Below are 25,215 nucleotides of genomic sequence, written 5' to 3'. Positions count from 1 at the left end.
CTTGCAGAATGTGGAAAACAATCTGACAAGTGGGAAATGCATCTGAGAAAATATAGACACCCCCCCCCCACATACACACATTCACAGTTAACATTAAACAAGTGTCCCAAGTCTTGATCCTTGTAGCACAGGATCTTTTTCCCCCCCAAATAAACACTGTAAAATCTACATACAAATGATAAATCTTGATATATTTATAAATGCTGGAAGTTATTAATTAACAAAAAAAGCCAAGGGTAGCTTTCATCTTCATTCTACATTCCTTGTTTTCTCTTTCCCATCTTTCCTAAAAATAGTGAGATACTATCCTAGTAATAGAGTGACCTGAATTTGAATCCAGAAACATTCATTTATTTAGAGCATAACTAAATATGTTTGTTGCAAGTAAGAGTTTTCTGAAAACTATTGGCCTGCATTCCATGGTTGTCAGCCTTAGAAGACAGACTAAACTAAGAAACCAATACCATGTAGGTCTATTCTTCTTCTTTTCTCAGCTACAGTAATGGGATCTTGAGAGTCTAAATGTGTGTATTAGGAAAGGGCTTATATTCTCAAGATATTCTTTTATCTGATTATTTCCTTGATAGGAAGTATTTTTCCCATCTGCCAGTTCTTTGTGGTAGGTGAGACTAGGAACAAAAGTTACGAATACTTAGATTACTATTAGGGTAGGGTTATAGTAACAAGTCTAAAATATGCTTCCCTCTCTGTGTCTTTATCTTTAACAAAACTAGAGATGGTCAAGTCTGAGACATTTTCTCAAATTACATTTCTGCTTTGGACTCAAGTTTCATTTATCTCGTTGTTGTCTTGGTTGAGATTCTTCCTCCTATTCCTCAGTGTTGTTTTTACAGCTTATTACACTGAAAACAGAGAGTAGGATTCCTCCTAGGGTGCTTTGGTATGATTCAGATCCAATATGCAACCATTTACCGTGTTTCCCCGAAAATAAGACAGGGTCTTACTTTCTTTTGACCCTGGAAATAAGCACTTGGCCTTATTTTCGGGGAGGTCTTATTATTTTTGAGGTGCAGGAGGCAGCGAGCGTGTTTACCTCATGGCTGCTGCTGTGTTGCAATATTTTGGGGAGGGCTTATTTTAGCACTCAAAAGCCTCATTGGTTTTATTATCCGGGGATGTCATATCCGGATAATATCAGATGAGAAAATATAGAAAATATAATGTCTCTGATGGGAGCAGAGAGACATTATTGCTGTCTACTATAGTGGCCATCCAGGTTTTTACAGTCCAAATCTGGCGGTTCTAAACGAGGCATCTTCTAAAAGGAGAAAATCAAAAAATGTCATTGAGCCATGCCATATTATTCTGGGCTTGCTTTCTGGAAAAACATATGCCTGTATCAGTGTGCATGTGGCCAGCTTTCTCTACAAAAGCTCCATTTAGGGTTGGCTTGCATGAATGCCCTAGGAAGCCAGATGTTTTCCAAGGATGTTTGGTATAACAAATGCTGGGTTAGTGGAGATGTTGGAAATCGGCCTTGGGCATATACTTTCCTGTTTGGGGTGGTTTATTTATTTATTTATTTATTTATTTATTTATTTATTTATTTATGTTTTATAGAGGGAACACAAAAGCATCTTACTGAGAATGAAATCAACATGAGTAGTAACTCAAAATCTCTAGGTTCATATCAATTTTAAATAGCAATGGTTTTAGGAGTAAAAGTATGTAATTTTACTAAGCCAAATGACAGCTTGGAAAGGCTGACATTTGACTTACATAAAACTGGTGCAGGGATTTCAAAATGACCTAACACGAATATAATTTCCATGTTGAGCTGAAATCCAGTTTAATGCTGTCTCTACCAGTATTAATCTGAAAATAGAGTTGTGCTTTTTAAAAAAAAACTCTATTAAACATAAGAATTAGATTAATACAAACTAATATAGAGGGGGAAAAGAAATGAGAAACAGGTGAAATGAAAGAAAAAACTAGAAGTGTAAAAAAAAGAAAGGAAAATAGAAAGGAAAAGAAAGAAATACAAAGAAACAGCTTCCAATCTTCTTTAAAAGCAGTTTCTGCATAAGTACAATAATTATAAATTGACCTATGTCTGTAAAATTACATTATGACTCTTTTCTTACTATAATATATCTCAACTGATCCTCAAAACTATAAATCATAATTTCATTTTTGAATTTATGAGGGGTTTTTGGTCACCAATCAATAGATTTTTTTTTTCTCTAGAAGTAGTGTTTTTACAGCAAATTATTATGGATCCCAAATTGTTGGTGATAGCAACTCTCCATGCACATTCATAAAAGTACTGAACCTGAAGTTCATTAAACAAAAGTATAAAGTATAAATCTAATATATGTATATCAACATATATGATTGTTATCAGTTAATCCACTTGTCAGCGTTCTAAATAACATCCAAAATTAATCCAGCCTTGGATTCTACAAAGGAATTTTATTTTGACGACATCACCTACTCCTTCCTATTCCCCCTCCCAATTCCTCACTAATGAACCAGCATAGTAAAATAAGAGAGAGTGTGGCAGGCCGAAGATCCAGAAAGGAATATGACTGCAGGCCTGACACCACTTTTGGATAACTGCGCTACAAAGGGAACACATAACTTTTTCAGGCCAAGATATTGACCTTCTTAATGAAGTGATAAAGCCCACAATACAATAAATGGGTGAAATCAGGTGAGAGGGTTCAACAACGGAGGATGTGGCGGTGGTAGTGGCATGTTAAGAAAAAGTGAAGATGTCTTGGAAGAGCACAAGGGAAGGAGCACCATAGACTCTTGGGAACAAGGAATTCATGTGGCCTTGGCTCCCAGGTTGTGCACCCTGTAATCTATAACAGCGATGGTGAACCTGCGCTGGAGTCCCAGAAACTCTGAGACCATCTTGCCAGTGCACGCATGCATGTCAGCAACCTGGTCTTCTAATTTCCATGCACAAGCCGGAACGCCGGAAACCTGAAGAGCAAAGGGTGATGCGCACATGCGCTCCAGCCAGCTTATTTTCAGGGCTACAGCATGCATGAAGTTCAGCTGGCGCACATCAAAAACCAGAAGAGCAGCTGGCGACAGCACACATGGCCACAGAGAGAGCTCTTTATGCCACCTCTGGCATGCGTGTCATAGGTTCGCCATTACGGCTCTATAAAGATACTTTGAGAAGCACTTTCTCAAAATTTTGTGTGATAATTCCATAAGGACAGTTGACAGTGCAGGAGTCACATCACGCTATGCTTTATACAAAGTAGATACTTAGCCCGAGCGTCACAATACTGAATTCTTTTTATACATTGTTCTGAAAGCCTTTTTCATTAGAATGTCTCATGAATATATGCCGTTGATATGCGTGTATATATCCAGTGGGGGAGCAGGTAAATTGGGAGAATGAACCTCAGTTGTGACTCTAGCTGTCATAGAACCTTAATATGAGATTAGGAGAGCAGCTCACCCAGGCCTCTTCCCCAGGCACAGAGACACACTTTCTCCTCAGCTAAGAGTGGAAAGTATGATGAAAGACAAACATCGGGTTTTCATGTACCATTTTTAAACACTGTTTGTAAATTTTCCCTTTCTGTACAATCCTATTCTATTATTCTGAATTTGACTGAAAATAAATTGCTTTCACACTTTTGACACAGTAAGATATTATTAGAACCAGAGGCCTCGGGGTCCACGGTGAAATCATTGAATTGCAACAGTACACTATAGTCAAAAAGTACACTCAGGGGTAGGAGCTCTGGTGTTACTCCAAGATTACATTAATAGAATCTTGCATGTCTAAAGTACATCTCTCCCTCCTCGCCTTTACAATTCAAGAAACTATGGGGAGGGTCCCTTATAAGATATATTTGCCATCCTCCTACTCCTTCTGTGGGTTTGTCTTATCTGACTTTTGCCTCATCTGTGATTCTTCTTTCTGTCTCCCAAAGTAATTTCCACATACCACTAGAGCGACGGCCCCAGTGAGCACCTGGCTGAGATTAGCAAAATGCCATCCCAATTTCCTTGTTGTGCATCCAGTGAAAGTACTTTTCTTTTCCCTCCTCCCCTTGTCCTCATTAATCCATCTAATTAATTTGGTCTTTCCTCATTTATCAATATCAAATTGGGCAGAGGGCAATGCCAGGGATAGATTTAACTAAAAGATGCATGCCAGTCAAGGTTTACTCTTTCCTTAAAGCATCCTTGCAGGTTGCATGCGGCCCATGGGCCTTAAATTTTAAAATCCTAGCACAATTAAAAGATGTTAAAGAGTTACTTTAGCATCTTCACCCCACTTACCCCGCTAACAGCTAGCTCAGGATATTTTCATGTTTAGTTTGGAGCTGGAGATATGTTTCTGATCTTCCCAAGGGCATTTGAGGTTGTAAATCCCTTCTTCTTGGCCATATAAATAAATTTTAAAAATCGATTAAATTAAACACATGCCCCTTTATGATGCTCAAGATCTGCTATTTGAGATGACTGACAAGGGAATAATAGTAGGGTTGACTGCCTCCTTGACTTTCCATGGATGAGGCAGGATAATTGTGCAATAAAAGCCTGCTCTGGAAACATTCTCAGAAAGCAGAACATAATTTCATCCACGGTTCTTCACTTTTAACCACTATTTTTGTACAGTTAATTAATTTTGAGTTGGAATACTGGCGATAGTATTAATTAATGGAACTGCACATCCTTTATCAAAGACCATCCTTATATGAGCAAATAAAAATTCAGGATACGTTATGTAGATTAAAATGGTTTGCACGCATCAGGTATCTTTTCATAAGTTTGCTATTTGCATGTGTCAATGTTATATAAGTTAGCTTCTGGGGAATTCTAATAATTGAATTATTTTAAAGAAATCTTTAATCATTCAACATTTTAAAGCAGGGGTGTCAAACTCAAGTCCAGGAGGCCGGATCCGGCCCACAGGATACTTAGATATGGCCCACGGGGCCACCCTGGAAACAGCGAAGGACTGGCCTGCAGTGCTTCTGCCAGCGAAAACGGGCTCCCAAGCTCCATTTTCTGCTACCACGGTCTCTTGCAACCCTCTCCCAGTGAAAACAGAGCTCTGTCTGAGCTTGGGAGTCTGTTTTCGCTGGCAGAGTACAGGCTACTACAGACGCCCCTGAAAGGAATGACATTAAGCTGGCCATGCCCACACTGGCCATCCCCACCCCAGTCCCCCAATGCCAAACACAACCCTGATACAGTCCTCAATGAAATCGAGTTTGACACCCCTGTTTTAAAGGAAGAAGGGGAATAATTACAGGCAGCATTTGTTTGTTTGTTTACTTATTTATACCCCATCTTTATTTGTATTACAAATACCTCAAGGCAGCAAACATATCTAACACATTTTCCTCCTCCTATTTTCTCAAGAACAACAACCCTATGAGGTGGGTTGGACTGAGAGTGAATGAACCTTTGCTTATAGCGAATGAGAAAGGTTCTCAATTAGTATGACTTTCATCTAGATGGAATATCTAATAGTGGAAACCAAGTGGCTCTGGAGAAGCAGATGTCAACCTAGTTCTGTGTATTAATGGGGAGATTTTGTGTTCCTCAATAACATCTCATAAAATAGACCAGTGTAATTTTCTTATTCCCAGTCATGAGCTATCCTCCGAAAGAGTATGAGTAAACCCAGGATGTGGTGGTAGTAGTAGTAGTAATGGTGGTGGTAATAGTGATAGTAGTGGTAATAGCAGAGATGGTATTAGTGGAGGAAGAGGAGGAAGAGGGGAAAGGAAACACAGGAAGGATTTACCACAGATCCCATTGGTTCTGTTACTTTTCCAAAAAGTAGCTGATGCTGCTCAGCAGATAAATGACAAATCACAATATCCATTGTGTTAAAATATGAGCTTCAGGCACGCACCTTGTAAAATCTGTACAAATGGGCGAAGTAAAATGCGCTAGAAAGATTGTATGCTTTGGCAGTCAATAGTTCTTCAGATGCAGTTGCTTCTGTGTTTATTAGTCCAATTTTATTTTAAGAATACACCACGTTTCAAGCCACCATTCCTTCGTTTCTGTATATTGGACTGATTTTAGAAAATAAACCCTTCCCTGTCCATCAGTCCCTTTGGGAAGCAGAGATCTGGGCCAGCCTCCCTGTAGTCAATTTCATAATCCCTTAGTCAGTTTCATAACCTGGTAGGAAATTCAGCAGTTTGATTTTCCCTGCTTATATAACTGACATGCATCTTGCTTTAATAAATTCCTATGTGTAAAACTGATGCATTTTAACTTTGAGACATATTGTACTCAGCCTCATGCGTGCAATTATATCCCCCCCCAAACTGCCCTAAAAGCAGAAAGCATAAGGAAAAACTAGCTGATTGTGTGTCATTTCATCCATAAGTGAAGCAGTTGTCACTGTGATGGAATAATTCCAGTACAGATCCACTGCAAGTAATGTATCACACTTTTCACAAAAAAAATCTAGAAGGTACTGAAAAGATGAGTGTCAAAGGCAGCCTTCATTTTCATCAGTGTCAGGTTAAAGTTTCATTGTTCTCTTCATCTTTCTTTCCCTTGTGTATAGACTATCCGAGCAGAAACTATTACTTGGCGCAGTCAGTCTATGGTTTGGCTGCTTTCCCTGTAATTTCCTGGCATGAAAATATTGAGTTGAGACACTTTATGAATCAAGCAAATACTGGAAAGGCTGTAAGAGTCCATCCTGCCGGCCAAGCATTGCTGATTTTTCCTGTTTACATGGTTTTCTAGCTGAGATTGGGGAAGAGGCCAACAGAGGTTTGGATCAGTTTAGGATATTGCAAAGTGTTTTTAGGTGATTTATCTAGGAAATATTTTTTTGTATATTTAAATAGGTTCAGGCTTCTTATAACATTAACGGGATGTGATCTTGAGACTTCCGTAAATGTTAATTTTCTGAGAAAGATGGATCTGGAGGAGGCTATTACATTCATGCCTTGCTTGTGGGTTTTTCCAAAGAATCCAGTCGACCGCTGTGGGTACAGAATGTAGAAGGGAATGAGTGTTTGATCTGATCAACTGAGGTCCTGTTATACTATGACTCAGGGAAATAGAGACACAAACAAGCAATTTTCATAAATCTTATTTCATCTTCAACTCAGGAAGACCCAACTCTCTATCAGCCGTCCCATCAAGCACCTATGTAAACTTCCAATAACAGAACAGAACATTCTTTATTGGCCAAGTGTGATCAGACACACAAGGAATTTGTCTCCGGTGCATACGCTTTTTCAATGTACATACAAACAATGGGATACAGTCATAAGATCAATAGGGGAAGGCAGTAGGGAAGGTGAGAAGTATAATAGCAATACAGCCCTATTACATGGGTAAATATCATTAAGCATAAGGCAGTGCTGTGTGAATTAAGTGTTTAGCAGGGTGATGGCACCGGGAGAAAAAAAAACTGCCTTTGTGCCTAGTTGGTTTGGCATGAAATGCCCTATAGTAGCATCCCAAGAGGAGTTGTTGAACCAGTTTATGTCCAGAGATGTGAGGGTCTGCAGATAATGAAATGAAATGAAATTAAATAATTTTTTTGGAAAATTTATGTTCTTTTGATATGTCCAACTGCAGTGGCCCTTATGCCCACCCAACATATTTGGAAGATATTGGATTAAGGATGGGCTGACCAATAGCACGAAGCTTTCATGACATCACCACGATCTAGCCCACCAGCCATTTAAACCTGGACCAATCAATGGAGTTTACTTTCACTTCAGCACAGTGGTTGGATATAGAAACACTACTTTACAATTATGATATAGTATCTCCTAAGCTCCTCTCCTACACTGCAAAGCCTATTTAGGTCTTTGATACCCATCTCAGCTGAGGCCAATAGAACAATGACGTCACAAGGCGATAGAATGCAGGTGGAGAAAACCTCATATGACATCTGGTTTAGTGGTGGGATTCAAATAACTTAACAACCGGGTTTCTGTCCTAATGATCAGTTGGGTAGGCATGGCTCTATGGTTGTATGGGCGTGTGGGCGTGGGCAACTCAACATCACAGCTTTGCCTTAGCTGTTACAATATAATAAGGGTTAAATGGGGAGGCAGTTTCTGTAGGCAGAGCAATAAAGATTAGGCTAGAAACAACACCAGAATGTTTCCTTCCTTCCTGCCTTACAGGATTAGCCCTGTAAAGTGGAAAAAACCCAAAATGAGATTTCTTCCAACAACCGATTCTCCAAACTGCTTATATAGTTAACAACTGGTTCTCCCGAATAGGTGCGAACTGGCTGAATCCCGCCACTGATCTGGTTGAATGCTAATAAGTGTTTGCTATTGAACCCATTATGTGGAGTTGATGGGAAAGAGAAAAATGATCTTCTCCTGTACTACTTCATCCTCTTGAGGAACCTTTCCTAAGCTTTGTACATATATCAGTGATACAATGTATATCAGTGTAGATATATCAGCGATACAATGTATATCAGTGATTCATTGGTGACACTCAATTCTCTCTTTCCTTTTCATTAGATCCAGATGAGGTAATAGAATTGCTGAATCCATGCCACTTGCAATGATGGTCTGGATGAAGGCTAAATAAATAAATAAATAGCTGAAGATGAACCCAGACAAGATAGAAGTGCTGTTAACAGATGATCAGTCTGCCTAATTAAGTAGAGTTCATCCCTTTTAAAATGATACTAAATTTCCCTTAAAGAATTAACTCTGTAGCCTGATATTGCTTCTGGATCCATCCTTTTCATTAGAGACACAAGTGGCCTCCGCAATATAACAGAATGGAATAACTGAAGGGACCTTGAAGGTCTTCTAGTCCAACCCCCTGCATAAGCAGGAGACCCCATACCCTTCTGGACAAATGGCTGTCCAATCTCTTCTTAAAAACCTCCAGTATTGAAAGTTCAAATTCTGGAGGAAAGTCATTCCAAGTGTGAAGTTCCAAATATGAAGTATTTTATTAATATTCAGAGCACAAGCTATGGTTCAAGAGTATTTGAACAGATACCCTAAGGTATCGTTTACTTCCTCCTTGGAGTACTCTATAGTTTCTTTTGTTGTGCTTCCTCTGAAAATTGTTTGGAAATAGTACAAAATGTTAAAGCAAGAATACTGACTAAGGCTGGACAATGTGACTATATGACCCCAGTTTTTAATGATCTACTGGTTATCAATTGGTCTCCAGTGCAAAGTGCTGATTTTAATCTATAATGCCCTTCATAACTTGGGACAAAAGTATCTGAAGGAATGCCTTTTCTTACCTGGTCACTATCCATAGCTAACATCATCTTCAGAATGCCCTTTCTGGGCATCCCTTGATGCTAAAATGTGGCAATTGGCTACTGGAAAATGGGCTTTTTTGTGGTGGCCCTTGATTTTGGAATGTCTTCCAAAGTATGAGGTGCTGGTGTCAAGCAACCTTACTCTCTCTGCAGCACCAGGCAAGTCCATGTTCATTTCCCCTGTCCTATTAATCCTGTTGCGGTTTTGAATTTTGTTATAGCTTGTTGTTGTTGTTAGTTGCAAAGTCATGTCTGACCCATTGCAACCCTATGGGCAATGTTCCTCCAGGCCTTCCTATCCTCTACCATCCTTTGGAGTCTATTTAAACTCATGCCTGCTGCTTCTGTGACTCCATCCAGCCACCTCATTCTCTGTCGTCCCTTCTTCTTTTGCCCTCAGTCTTTCCCAGCATTAGCTCTTCTCCAGTGAGTCCTTCCTTCCCATTAGGTGGCCAAAGTATTTGAGCTTCATCTTCAGGATCTGGCCTTCTAAAGAGCAGTCAGGGTTGATCTCCTCTAGGACTGACCGGTTTGATCACCTTCCAGTCCAAGGGACTCGCAGGAGTCTTCTCTAGCACCATAGTTCAAAGGCCTCAATTCTTTGGTGCTCAGCCTTTCTTATGATCCAACTTTCACAACCATACATTGCCACTGGGAAAGCCATAGCCTTAACCAAACGCATTTTTGTTGGCAGGGTTTTTTGTACATTCTTGCATTGTTTCAGTATTTATCTGCTTATTTTCATTTTGTTTGTATGTTTATTAAAAACAACTCAATAGTATAGTTTTATTGTTTATTGATTTTAAGTATAAATGTAATTGTATATTGCCTTAAATGGGAAGAAACACAGAACTGCTTTAATTAAATAAATAATTGTTAATCTCTTCATCCCCATAGGTCTCTTTCCATGTATTTTTGAAAGACTTCTTCTTTCTTGCCTTTTAAACATAGTTTCACAATAATGATTTATTGTAGTAAGAAATGAGAAGAATTGCTTCATTTTTTAAAACTGACGTTAGTTCTTAATCACACAAAACACTATTCATAATTCTGAGCTTTTACACAGTCCTTTCAGATATTTAAAGGGATTCCTATAATTTATTTAACTGTGCTCCTTATCAAATTTTTGCAAGATAGCCTGTATTACTATCTCTTGTCAGAGAGACGAAGGGTTTGAGTTCCACAGGGAGTGGCAAACCTGCAGAGTTTATGGCAAAGCCGAGATGAGGGTGGCAAAATTTCTATATTTGAAGGCAGTTATTTGATTCCCTGATTCCACAGGGTATCAGGTTGTGGGTTCTTGAAGAACTCAAATGTTATATTGGTGAAAATATGCAAGTTATCCCTAGAATCAACATCCATTCCTGAGGACTTGTATATTTTGGCCATTGTAACTCCAGGTTTTGTTTTTTTTAAAGACCTGTTGAAGTGGAAAGGAGAAAATCACAGACCATCTTATTTTAGCATTTCTTCTGGGGAAATTAGTAGAAAGTGTTATTAAAGACAAAATAAACTTCCACAGCACATATTGAAAAATGGGCTTCTGGAAGATTCCTATAGCACTGTGAGACTAAAGTCCTTTCCAATCTTCTTTCGATGGAGCAGAAAACTAGATTGGCATGGAATTGGCTGGTTTGTTTGTTTTTTTTAAAATCCTAATACTTCTGCTCCCTCCAAAGTATTGAATAGGGAAACCTAACAGATGTTATTCAGCTTGAGGCTCCCCCTCAAAAAGGGAGTTTATTACAGTAATTTAGCCCTATTGCTGTTAAAGATGGTATTGGCCATGGTTTAAAGAGAATAACAGAATTGGATGGGACCTTGGAGGTCTTTTAATCCAACCCCCCATTCAACTAGGAGACCTTATAACTATGTCAGACAAATAGTTGCCCTAACTCTTCTTAAAAACTTCCAAGGTTGGAGCAATCACAACTTCGAGAAGCAAGTCATTCCATTGATTCATTGTTTTAACTGTTGGGAAGTTTCTCCTTAGTTCTACATTAGTCTTAGTTCCTTGGTTAGTTTCCACCCATTGCTTCTTGTCCTGCCCTCAGGTGCTTTGGAGAATAGCTTGACTCCCTCTTTTCTGTGGCAACCCCTGAGATAGTGGAACACTGCTATCATGTCATCCTTAGTCCTTCTTTCCATTAAACTATGAAAACGATGAATTCTGTGTCATGGAGAAGAAAAGGAAATTGTCAGGGCAGGCTTGTAGCACAACTAGATAGAGAGGGAAATAATGTCTAGGCTCATCCTGACACACACCCTCAGTGCAGTATAAATATGCTCTGTAACTCCATATTCTCTCATCCTCAGCCCATGGATGAGACATATTAAAGTTGACTCTCTGTTTTGGTTTTAAAATAGTGCTTTCTTTGTCTCTTCTTGCTGTGGCCTTGTTCTAATATCAATGAGGTTAGTTGAAAAGAAATGTATAAGTCAGGAAAAATATCAATCTTGTATGGGACTGCATTACAATTGATTTGAAAAGAAATCAAATGCCAACTAAAAAAAAGAGTTTAAAAATCCTTAAGGAAATAGAATATGCTCATATAGGCACAGCTTTTGGAAGCTTTTCAGCTTAAAAAGGGTAAGAATTCTTACATTACATGTTCATGCCATAGAAAACATGGATATACATTTTCCATTGTTAGAGCTATTAAAATGTGGGTGGGGGAGTCAGTGAAATTAAACACAGGGAGATTTGGTACCATCAAAGAGAAGTGCTTTTTAAAGTAAATTTATTGTCATGGGATTTGATGAGGGTCTTAGGGAATTTATATATTTCCTATTTCTACATTAAACTTTTCCATGATTCTCAATATTGCACAAATGTCTTCCCCCCCCCCCCCCCCATACAATGGAATTTGCTGCTACTAATGTAGAAGATAGCATCAATTTAGACCAGAGGTCTCCAACCTTGTCAACTTTAAGACTTGTGGACTTCAACTCCCAGAATTCCTCAGCCAGCTTTCCTCCACAACTCTTAAAGTTGACAAGGCTGGAGATCCCTGATTTAGACTTCAGGAATCTAGGAAAGAGATGGCAGACTGAAGATAGTTCCATAAAAAGTAGACTTGGTGTCCACAGTGGAACAAAGAGGTAGTGAGTAAACCAGCTTTTTGATAATTCCTCTCTGGACAAGGAGAGGACTTTAGATCGCTATAAGCCCTCCAGACAGCTGCTCCTTTGGCAGGTTTAGAGCTCAGGGAATAATCATGACCTAAAGAGTCATGGTAGCACAGTGGTTAGAATGCAGTACTGCAGGATACTTCTGTTGACTGCCAGCTGCCAGCAATTCGGTAGTTCGATTCTCACCAGCTCAAGGTTGACTCAGTCTTCCATCCTTCTGAGCTGGGTAAAATGATGACCTATATTGTTGGGGGCAATATGCTGACTGTGTAAACCACTTAGAGAGGGCTGTAAAGCACTGTGAAGCAGTATATAAGTCTAAGTGATATGACTATCTTGCTCAAACAATGATCAGCGTCTTTGAAAGGACATTAGTTTGCATATTTATTTTTCTTATCAGTTTTGGAAATTGTCAGTTAACTGTTTTTCCATAATTAGGAAACTTTGGATCCACACATTGTACGGCACTGGTATTTTTCTTAAAACATCACTAAAAGAAGCTTTAAGAACTTATTTTAAATAAACAATAAAGGATGATTAAAACTTTGATTTTAGAAAATTACAAATGGACTAAATGTGCAGATGAATAACATTTTAGAATTAATTATAAAGAATTATTTCCATGGGCAAATATTACTGTTGTAATTTTAAAAAATAACAATGATAACATTCTAAAAAATTAGAGCCTAGAGGGAATTAGAAGTAGCTAAAGATTACTAGGAGAACACTGAATGAAGCACAATTTTTAACATTTAACACTGGACATATTAAACAATATTTTTGAACAATGGAGCCAGAAGTTAATTTTAAAATGTCTGCCTCCATAAATAGACTGTGTTTATAAGATATTATGGATGAGCAGAAAGTTCTACCTCAAAAATTGAGACTGAGTTGAAAGTGGATTTGTATAAGAATAACATGGAAAAAGACATTACATTGAGACTTGAAAAGAAACTGGTTGATTTCTTAATAATTAAAAAGAATTACAAATAGTAAACCAAGAGAGCAACCTGGATCATTTTCCTATATTGGATTTACAAAAAGGGTGAGCTAAAGTTTTAAAGAATTTTGTGAAAAGGGACAAAGACAAAATAAAACCAACCAGATTTTACAACATTGCAGTATTTGAAGGAAGTAAAGATGGTATTGTTAGAAGTAAAGGGAAGCATATAAAGTTGCTTTATTTAATCAAACTTAAAATAGATATGTGTTATTTCTGGTAGACATTAATGGGCTTTCACTGACATTAGAACTAAGACGACAGTGCTTGTCAATTGTTTATAGATAAAAGACTGGATATGGGAAGAAGGGATCATTTTGTTGTATTATAAGAAAAGGTAATAGGTTCCTAATTTATTTAGACATTGTGATGAAGGTGGGAAGTTGCTTTTCTCTCTCTCTCTCTCTCTCTCTCTCTATATATATATATATATATATATATATATATATATATATATATATATATATATATATATATACACATACACACACACACACACACACACACACACACACATATATATACACACATATACACATACATACATACATACATACATATGTTGTATTTGTGCTGATAAATAAATAAAGGACAAATACAGCACAAATACAACACAAATGTAACAAAGGCAGCAGTAAAATATTGGGTTTCTGTCTGGATGGTCTCTTGTGATGAGCCGATGGACAGAGAATGGACGCAGTGAACTTCCTCCCATATTTGGGCATACCAGGGGTTGTGACTTTAAATATATATGTGTGTGTGTATGTGTGTGTGTGTTATATTTGTGCTGATAAATAAATAAATATAGCTTTTTGTTTACTATATGTATTTTTTCCTTGCTTTTCTATTTCTATTTTCCCCATTTTTCATTCTTTTCTGCACCTTCTACACTTAATTTTTTGTATTAGTTTTTATTGTTGTAATTATAATTATTACATTTACTATAAAAATTACATTAGAGAAATTCATGGAGGGCTTGCTTAGAAATAGCTACTAATTTTGATGGATCTCTCTTAGAACAAGAATCCAAGAAAACCATTCTCTAAATCTCTGTTGCTTGAGGAGCAATAGCAGAATGAACTATCATCTTATGTGTTATATCATAACCATATTTTTAAATCTACAAATTAAGTTATTTGGGGTAATGCATAAATGGCTCTCTTAGAATTGAGCCTTATCGTTTCATATCAACTATGCCATTCTGGTGGCTATATTCTACATGTATCTGATTTGAGTTTTGTTTTTTTATGATTACCTGCCACAGGTAACATCCCAAACAAGAAGAACTGAACTGAAGGACTCTCGCAAGTAGAATACATTCTTGCAAGAATATACCACCCAGCTAATTCTTCAGCCAAAGATTACATGCCAACCTTATTTGTTCCAATCCCTTCAAGGGGAATTCACACCCGATGATTTACATAAAATATTCTAAAATCTTTACAGTTTCCATTGAAGTGAAATGAAGAAACAGATGGACAAAATGAGGCCAGAACTTCAACTGGACAGGCTGAGAAGAGAAAGTGACAAGATACTTGACAGCTGTCACCTAGGGCTCTAAATGAAAAATTTGCCAATACATCATCAATCATCCATTCCTATTCAAGACAATTAAGTGACGAAAATACAAAGAGAGCAAATTTAGCAACACATAGGCAGACTACTTCCTAATAATAAAAGTGTTTGATCATGGGATAAAGACTTTATCTGAAAGTAGCAGGCTCTTATTTTTTTGGAAACACTTGAAGAGAACAGTCTCCTCTGTCAGGTAAACTATAATTCAGGAGTGGCCCAAATCTGTCCAAGTGTTTCATTTTGGTAATCTCATCCCAGTCCCACTGTAAGGCTCATTTAAGTTCCTTTTCCAAACTGCTTCCCCCAGAGGATTCCATCTTCTGGTCAGTAGCTGTTTCCTCCAAGCAATCCCTGCCCATTGATGGGATTCAATTTTTTTTTACTACCAGTTTTGTGGGCGTGGCTTGGTGGGTGTGGCTTGGCTTGATGGGCATGGCAGGAGAAGGATACTGTAAAATCTCCATTCCCTCCCCACTCCAAGGGAAGGTTACCGCAAAATCCCCATTCCCTCCCAATCAGCTGGGACTGGGGAGGCAGAGAATAGATGGGGCGGGGGCAGTCAGAGGTGGTATTTACCGGTTCTCCGAACTACTCAAAATTTCACCTACTGGTTCTCCAGAACTGGTCAGAACCTGCTGAATACCACCTCTGCTATCATCCCTTTGATCAAGGAACGGAACAGGCTGTGTTAATTCCAGAGAGAAGCTCAGGGTAGGCACTGTTCCCAAGGAAATTTTCTTTCCTTCAGGAAAGGGAAAGGATAGGCTAAGTCTACCCTCCTCTACAGCTCCTCCATAAGAAATGAACAGCATCAAAAGGAAGGGCAAGGGGTGGGGGTTTGGTCCGGATGCAATAAAATCCCTTAGCTTGCAGAAGGAAGCCTGGGGACCATTCTGCCTTTGGGCAGGATCTGGTTTTCCACCTGTGCTTCAATTTCATCTTGTCTTTGAAAGTCACTGCTAAGCAAGAAGGGGAATCAGATAATCTCCAAAGGTTTTTCAAATTCTAAAATTTCAGGATTCTCAATATATACTTAACCATCCTGACTTAATACATAAAAAAATAAGGCTCGTTATTCATGACAGATGTTCTTCGATATTCTTATATCCTATACATCAGTTTGATTCTCATCAACATGGTGCAAAAAAAAAATCAGAGCCTTTTTAGTCTTATTGCTTACACCCATTGAAGATAGGATTTCCCTGCCTGTTGATGTGGATGACATAATCCCATTCTTAAGGTCTGAACCAGTGCTAGGCAACTTGTGGTACTTCTGAGGCTTCTGGATGACAATTCCCAATATTCCTACAAAGCACGGCCAGCCATGAAGGATTCCGGGAAAGTGGTTTAGCAATGTTGAACTGGCTGTGGGTTGCTTGGCCTTTTTCTAAAATACTTGTTTCTCCCCATCTTCTGCAACTGATATTTGTATCAGCTGCTTCCAGATGTGTTGCATTCCCAGAATGCCTAGCCAACACATCTGGAGTACACCAAGTTAATAAAGGACTGATTTAGAGGAATTCTGTAGCTGACCTAACAATTTCACTTTGCCAAAACAACCATTCCTTTTCCAGAGACATCATATCCTGTACCTTTAGCATTCTTGGGTGGGGAAAGGATGATCTTGGATTAGACTAACTAAAACAAGTGCAGTTGAGCCAAGTAGCTAGTGAGACTTATGAACTATAGATAAGAAGAAGACACGGGATGAGTTCCCAAGGCTTAACAAGAAGGATAAACTTGCATTTTGCGCAAAAGTTTATGATAGTAAGAGAAATTCATGAAAAGATGCAGTGACCTAAAAGGAAGAGGTAATTTGTCCTCCCTTGATAGAGGTTTTCAGACATAGACTGGGTAGCCATCTGTTATGAATATTCTACCTATGAATTTCTTTCATTGGATTAAATAGCCTTCAAGATTGCATCCAATTGAATAAAATAGAATGAATAAAATAGAATAATAGAGTTTGAAGAGACCTTGGAGGTCTTCTAGTCCAACTCCCTCCTTAGCAGGAAATCCCATACCATTTCAGACAAACGATTGTCCAATCTCTTCTTAAAAACTTCCAGTGTTGGAGTATTCACAACTGCTGGAGGCAAGTTGTTCCATTGATTAATTGTTCTTACTGTCAGGAAATTTCTCCTCAGCTCTAAGTTGCTTCTCTCTTTGATTAGTTTCCACCCATTGCTTCTTGTTCTACCCTCAGGTGCCTTGGAGAATAGTTTGACTCCCTCTTCTTTGTGGCAACTCCTGAGATATTGGAACAATGTTATAATGTCTCCCCTAGTCCTTCTTTCTATTAAACTAGACATACCCAGTTCCTGCAACCATTCTTCATATGTTTTAGCCTCCAGTCCCCTAATCATCTTTGTTGCTCTTCTCTGCACTCTTTCTAGAGCAGGGCTGTCAAATGTGCGGCCTGTGGGTGGGATGAGTCACATGCTGGCCACACCCATGCCCAGTTTAATGAAGAGCGGGAAAGTCCTGATACATCACATGAAGCTCCCTGATAACACGAGTTTGATACCCCAGTTCTAGAGTCTCAACATGTTTTTTACATCGTGGCAACCAAAACTGGATGCAGTTTTCCAAGTGTGGCCTTGCCAAGACATTATAAAGTGGTATTAACACTTCATGTGATCTTGATTCTATCCCTCTGTTTATGCAGCCTAGAACTTTTTTGGCAGCTGCTGGCTCATATTTAAATGGTTGTCCACTAGGACTCTAAGATCCCCCGCACAGTTATCATCTATAGTTCATTTTTAAAGCCATTGAAACTCATTATCTTCCTAATTGTTATCATATGCATTAACTCATCTTTTGCTCAAGGCAAGTGATAGATTATAATAAAATGAAACTGAAATATACAGCTACTTACTATCACCTTGGACTGTGAGATAATTGGCATATAAAATTGATCTAAACAAACAACAGAAATAACCAGCCAAAGTGGTACATATGGCTTCTTCCCTAAAAACAGAACCTTTTTAAACGGAATGGATTTCATGATTTGGAAGCAACACAGGAGAAGATCCTCAGTCTCTATGCATGCTTCATCCATATGAGCATATATCTACCCAATTCATTTCTGCTTGGACTCATTGTATTTAATGTTGGAGCCTTGTTTAAAAATGAGACACAACACAACCACTGGGAAAGTAGATCTGTGATTTTGCAAGCCAATTGGCATAATACAAAATCAGAACTCTGTTAAATATATGGAAACAGTTTCTCACAAACATGTGATCTATTCTAAAGAGAAGATTATATGAAGTGTATAATTACAGTGTGGTGAACTAAGTTCACAAGGAACACATGTTCGAATTTATGCTCACTGGATGCATCTGGTTATGTAATATGATATATATATTCATATATATATACACACACAAACATAAACTATAAGCACAATAACTAAATTTACCCAAGATTATGTCAGAAATTGACTGGCTGCTTTGTGACATAGTCCAAATGTTACTTCTGGTTCATGTGAACGCAAAAAGTTGGGTTAATTCCATACTAACAAATATAAACAGTAACTAGAAGCACTATATGAATTGTCACCCACAACTCTTCACATTCACCATGCATTTGTGTATTTTCATTGCCACAATGAATCATTGGAGAAACAGTCTTCCATGCATTTGTAAGTGACTGGAGGGTTTTGTGGACCAATACTTTGATGCATACAGAAATCTATATATAATGCTCCTGTTTGACAGGTATCGCTTTGTGCTTTTCTGTGAAAATGCCATTTCATTTTTGTAATCTTGGTGCCCTAGCAGAGTTACAGTGTATTTTACATACCATTCTGCACATGTTGTACCTTATCCCCATTGTTGTTTGGGCTGGCTCATACTTGATCCCTGTATCCACACCTGTCTTCACCTTCCCTCCTTGCCCCCTTCATCTCAAACCCCAATTTTGGTGAGTGGGTACTTCTCACAGCTGCCTTTCCTCGGGTTCGCTGGACAGCAGGCACTTCCAACCCACCGCCCGCTTCTCGTCCATTCTCTCCTCACTCGCCCCGTGGAAGATGCGGACTGTACCTGCTCCTTTCCTTTTCGGGAAGGACGATCCTACCGCCTCCTCCTGCAGAAGCCAGAGCAGCACCAATGCTCCCCAGGAAAGCTTCCGCGATTCGGGGTAACCCATCACTCCACTGCACCACTTTTCCTTGGCACGAACTTTCTGGTGCGCCTGGCGAGCAGTTTCCACCCGGGCCGTTTCTCTTTCCCCTCTGCAGCCACCACCTCCGTTCGGCTGCCGACGGCGTGGGATGAGTGGCTCCCGGAAGATTCCTGCTCGGTGGCGGAAACTTGTCTGCTTCAAAACCCAGCATTTGGAGGTTGCTGGTGCAGCACGGAACTGTCAAAGCTCAGCTGAGCGGAGGGCGGGGGGTGAGGGTGGGCGAGAGAGGCAGGAGCAAGGGGGCTGGGAAGGATGGAGATGAACCGGGGAGCAGGCCTGCCCTCTGGTGGTCATTGGTAGAATTTGATACACAGTATCCAGAAGCGGGATGGGTGTTCTACCCATCTTGGCCTTACTTTGCAAATAAAGTAAAAAGTTACTTTGGTGGAGCTATTCAAAAACATGGGAAACGATTTGCAAACGTGGGGTTCTAAACTTCCTAGAATTATGCAACATTAGGGTTGGAAGGGACTTGGTAGGTGATAAATTCGAACCTTTTGACGAGAGTGACAATCTATTATTTCCGTAGTGCTGATGTCTCCACCCTGCTTTTCTACAAAACTTCTAGTAAAGGGAACGCCACCAGTTCCAAAGAATTTCATATTTGAACAGCTGTTAGCATCAGCATATTTTTCTTCTGTTTACTTAACAAAAATAGGAATCTACTGTGGTTAATGTATTTATAAATAGTTGGAAAACTAAAGTGTGATCTCAGAAAGAAAGGGGGAATTTGAGAAAGTTTGCAGCATTATTGCATAAAATCAAGATCAGTTATGAGGCCATATTACAACTTGTTATTGAAATACAATATAGAGCAGAACAAAAAAAAAGATAAAATTGTTGCAAATTTTAAAGAAGTGGTAGCTGTGGGACGTTGGGATGAACTATTGGGTGGGAGGGAATCAATAAAATTTACATGAAGTCACAGTCTGAGGGAAATTCGATACAAAATGTTTTATACATGGAATAGTTGTTTGTTTTGTTTGTTTGTTTTATTAGTTTTGTATGCCGCCCACCCCCGAAGGACTCTGGGCGGCTCACAATAAAACAGGGAAAGGGGATAAATAAAACGATACAATTTAAAAATACACAACATTCACAATTGAAACGGGGCTGGATACTTCAACAGCCCCCGGCCTGTCAGAACAGCCAGATCTTGGTGGCTTTGCGGAAAGCCGGGAGGGTAGTAAGGGTCTGGATCTCCACGGGGAGGAGGCTCTCTCCCAGAGGATCGCCAGCCAACATTGGCTGGCAGATGGGACCCAGAGAAGGCCAAGCCTGTGCGATCAAATCGGTCTTTGGGAGGTAATTGGCAGGAGGCGGTCTCTCAGGTACCCAGGTCCAATGCCATGCAGGGCTTTATAAGTAACGACTAGCACCTTGAAGCGTGTCCGTAGACCAATGGGCAGCCAGTGCAGCTCGCGGAGGATAGATATAACATGGGTGTACCTAGGTGCACCCACAATCGCTCGCGCAGCTGCATTCTGGACTAGCTGAAGTCTTCAAACACTTTTCAAGGGCAGCCCCATGTAGAGCGCGTTACAGTAATCCAGTCTTGAGGTGACGAGGGCATGAGTGACTATCTGAAGTGCCTCTCGGTCCAGGTAGAGTCGCAATTAGTGCACCAGGCGGACCTGGGCAAAGACCCCCCCTGGTCACAGCCGACAAAAGGTGATCTAAAGTCAGCTGTGGATCCAGGAGGACTCCCAAATTGCGAACCCTCTCTGAGGGGCGTATATAACTCCATTAGTGATTGCCAAATGACATATTAATCAGTGATAAATGTTGGACATGCCATAAAAATATGAACTCTCTATCACATGTGGTAATCATACAAAAAGACTTAAATATTTTTGGAAAGAAGTACACCAAAACAACCAGAAAAATCAAAAATAAAATTTGAAATGAAATTCTATTTGCTTTAGGTGTGATTCCAGAGAATGCAAATGAAAAGCATCATAACTTATTAAGACATATGCTGATGGAGCCAAGAAATAACTGGGCACAACATAAGCAAATCTTGCTGACAATATAAGATTCAAAGAGTAAAATTGGAGATTATATAGTAATGGAAAAATTGGATATATATCTACATAGGAGAAGTCTAATCAAATTCAAAGAAGAATGGCTCCCTTAAAAATTTGTCACAAAGCAAGGCAAGTTAGTACACTTATAATATGGCTTTTGAAGAAAAAGAGAGTTTAAAAATAATTAAAATGGTCAGAAATAAGTAAATAATAGAAAATGAGAAAAAAGAATGACATAAAGATAGTTAAGTGGAAGTTAGTAATTGTTTTTTTTAATGTTTAAATTGTTGATTTTATTGTATATTGCCCCCATTCATATTTGCGAGATGCGCAGTCATATAGATTTGATAAATAAAGAAAAAGAAAGGAGAAGAAAAGAAAGCTACTTGAATGATTTTTTAAAAATATGTCTATGGATTTTTCTTATAATTGTCATTCTTTTTTCTCATTTTTTTAATTAAAAAAAGATTTTATTTTTTAATCATTACATTAAATCACATCTTTTGAATTCTCTCAGTGATACTTTTTAGATGTTCAATTACTTCCTTGTTCTATTTTGTCTTGTTTTCTGGAACATCTCTGAACAAATCAGCCCCATCTTCTGTATGACAGCCATTTGGTACTTGAAAGCAATTTTCATGACTTCCAACAGTTTTCTCCAGGCTAAATACAATCAATACCTCCAACCATTCATCATAGGGACTTCATCTTCTTCATATATTTATTCTTCCAGGCCCCATATTATCTTGCTCGTTGCCCTCTGGACAGCCTTCATTTTATAAATGTCCTTCCTAAAATATGTAATTGGATGTAAATCTGATCAAATGAGTACAGTATAGAAAAAAAATCTGACTTATCTTTTTGCTACTTCTGTTTGTGAAATCTAGGGCAGGGGTCCCCAACTCCCGGGCTGTGGCCAACTACCAGGCCCCTGGCTTATTTGGAACTGGGCTGCACAAGCGTTGGGCTACACATGGACTTGCAGCTCCATTTACATGCCCCACTTCCCTCCCTCCCAGCCGGGCCACCAATTCAAAAGTTGGGGACTGCTGATCTTAGGTCCTTCCTTCCTTCCTTCCTTCCTTCCTTCCTTCCTTCCTTCCTTCCTTCCTCCCTCCCTCCCTCCCTCCCTCCCTCCCTCCCTCCCTCCCTCCCTCCCTCTCTCCCTCCCAGTTGCGCCCCTTTCTGGATCGGGATGCTCTGTGCACAATCACTCATGCCCTCGTCCTTTCTCGCCTGGACTACTGTAATGCTCTCTACATGGTGCTGCCCTTGAAGAGCACCTGGAAGCTTCAACTGGTCCAGAATGTGGCTGCTCTGGTGGTCATGGGGGCACCCAGATACTCCCATGTTACACCCCTTTTAGGCAGCCTGCACTGGTTGCCGGTTGTCTTCCGGGTGTGATTCAAGGTACTAATTATGACCTTTAAAGCGCTCCATGGCTTAGGCCAAGGGTACCTGCCAGACCACCTACTGCCACAGGTAGCCTCCCATTGTCCAGTGTGATCCCACAGAGTTGGCCTTCTCAGGGTGCCGGCGGCCAGACAGTGTCGGCTAGTGACCCCCAGGGGGAGAGCCTTCTCTGTGGGAGCCTTCCCTCTGGAATGAGCTGCCCCTGGAGCTTTGTATAATCTCCGACCTCCGGTCCTTCCGATGCCCCCTAAAAAGTTGGCTTTTCCAGCAAGCCAGCCTTGCCTGAACAAAACAAATCAAATTATTGATTACTGTTAATTTTAATTCTTTTTTTAAAAATGTGTCATTTTCAATTTTAATTGGGTTTGGGATATCCTGTTTAATTTCTTCTTAACTTTTGTATTATGTTTCTTTTAATGTTGTACGCCGCCCTGAGTCCTTGGGAGAAGGGCGGCATATAAATCGAATAAACCTAAACCTAAACCTAAACCTAAACCTCCCTTCTGCCAGACATATACTTCTTGCTCATGTTCATCATTTGATCCATCAAGATATTCAGATCCTTTGACTATGAACTACCCAACATGGTTCACCCCCACCCTGTACTCGCATTTTAGATTTTTCCTTACTCAGTTGTAAGACTTTGCATTTATCCCTGTTGAAATTCATTTTGCTGGTTTCAATCTTTTTCTAGCTTCTCAGAATTCCTCTGAACTTTGATTCAGTCTTCAATCTAAGCTTTGCCTTTGTTCCCAACTTTTGTTATTTGAAAATGTGACAATCTTATTTTCTAATCTCTCACCCGCTTTGTTAATAGGTTGATCAGCAAAAAAAACCTATGGTCTTGTTTGGGTACGTCTCTTGGCAATTCCAACAATGTGATGTTACTGATGCACTTTTGTTGGTTTTGATCCCTAAATGAACTCTGTATTGATGGAATAGTCACATAACCCAATGGATATTTTGCCACCTTCTTCATTAGAATTTGGTTTTGTTGAAATTAAGGTAAATTATGTTCACCACATTCCCATGGGCAGTTAAATGAGTACTCTGCCAAAGAAGGAAATTGGGCTGACCTGGATTGATTTATTCTTGATAAATTATGCTGATTTCTGCCAAGTAATACATTCCTTTTTAAATGTTCCTAAACCAAATGCTCAATAATCTGTTTAAAAGTGTTGCCCTTTTTTAGTATAAAGCTGATCCAGGTCTTCACCATTATCCGATTGTCTATCCTTTCCATTTCTCCCCTTTTACTGCTGACTTAATGAAAAAGGTCCCTTGTGGCATTTAGCTTCCTTTGTGAGCCTAAGATGCTTTTGACTTTCTAACTATTTCTGAAGACATTAGCTGCTTGCTGGTTTACTTCCTTGGTGATTCCTACCATGTGGCTGTCCCTTTTATTCTTAGATCAGTTGCACTTTTCCTGTGTATCCCCAATAATCTAATCTGCCTGCTCCATTTTTAAGCCTAAAGTGTTGTGTGAATTTGCCCATGTGATTAATGATTTCAGTGGCACGTAGTCAATATTATCCAGCCTCAAAAAACTAAGCAGGATTAGACCTGCTTAGTACTTGGGTGGAAAAGAACAAGATAAAATCATATATAAGTTGATCTAAACTCTGTTTGCTGCATGGATGCATCTCTATAGTTTTCTTAATAACACTAGAGAGATTTCAGCTCAATTATTCTAACAAGGGAAGGTTAGAGGGGGTATTATATTGAACTGAGCAACAGGGGGAAAGTTGGAATATAAATATAACAATAAAACAAAACAATACAGTAGTTTGCCATTGGCTTCTTGTAAGACACTTATTTGAAGTTTTGCAGAAACTTAATGTTGTTTACTGATATCCAAGAAAGTCTATAAGACTGGGTCTTATTTTCTTTTGACACCCCCCCCCCCGAAATAAGCACTTGGCCTTATTTTTGAGGAGGTCTTATTATTTTTGAGGTGCAGGAGGCAGAGAGTGTGCTTAACTCATGGCTGCTGCTGTGTTGCAATATTTTCAGGGAGGGCTTTTTTCAGGAAAACAGGGTACTTGTAAACATTCACAGTGCTGGAACATTAGAAATGCAGGCAGTCATCTTGACATCCCACAACGTTTTGGACCTGGTTTTTATGGCCAGTATAAATGTCAAGGTTCCAACAGATGACCTAATTAAATCATGAGCCTCGAGCCAAGCTTCAAAAGCTTGCCTTCCCAAACTTCTGAAACCTGATATCCTCCAAATTGCTCTATTTCAGTTCTGCAATCTAGCTGATGTGATAATTGTGAAGTAGTAGACAGGAAATGTTAAGAAAACCTTTACTATACAGTGCAAGTTATTGATGAAACTTGATATTGAATGATGTGAAAACTTAGGGAATTGCAAAGGGATTCTTGGATTTTCTAGATCAGGGATGTCAAACTGGCAGCCCATGAGCCAGATGTGCCATGCGCAGGCCATGCTCACTCCAGCCCCACAAAGCCAAAAAAAATGTCATGATACATCACATGACGCTATCAAATTTCACACCTATTTTCTAGATTCCTATCAAGGTTTGTGGCACTAGACCCAGTTACAACCTCTGGGTGAAATTCATCACACCCTTGACTTTGCAATATTTGACCACAAGGACACCACACAGAAAGAGG

At 39.3% G+C, this 25,215-nt stretch overlaps 1 protein-coding gene across 1 annotated transcript in view; it reads right to left on the bottom strand.

Moving 5' to 3' along the window:
- The window catches only part of PLXDC1 (plexin domain containing 1), a 75,951-nt gene extending 56,674 nt beyond the window's left edge, over positions 1-19,277 (bottom strand). Inside the window, exon 1 of the mRNA XM_032234525.1 lies at positions 18,995-19,277. Coding sequence (XP_032090416.1) covers positions 18,995-19,100 — 106 coding nt within the window. The 5' untranslated portion in view covers positions 19,101-19,277. The remainder of the gene's footprint in view (positions 1-18,994) is intronic.
- Between the last annotated feature and the right edge of the window lie 5,938 nt (positions 19,278-25,215).

This window comes from Thamnophis elegans, chromosome Z, assembly GCF_009769535.1.
Source record: "Thamnophis elegans isolate rThaEle1 chromosome Z, rThaEle1.pri, whole genome shotgun sequence".
Lineage (NCBI taxonomy): Eukaryota > Metazoa > Chordata > Lepidosauria > Squamata > Colubridae > Thamnophis > Thamnophis elegans.
This window is presented reverse-complemented; position numbering and strand designations above follow the sequence as displayed.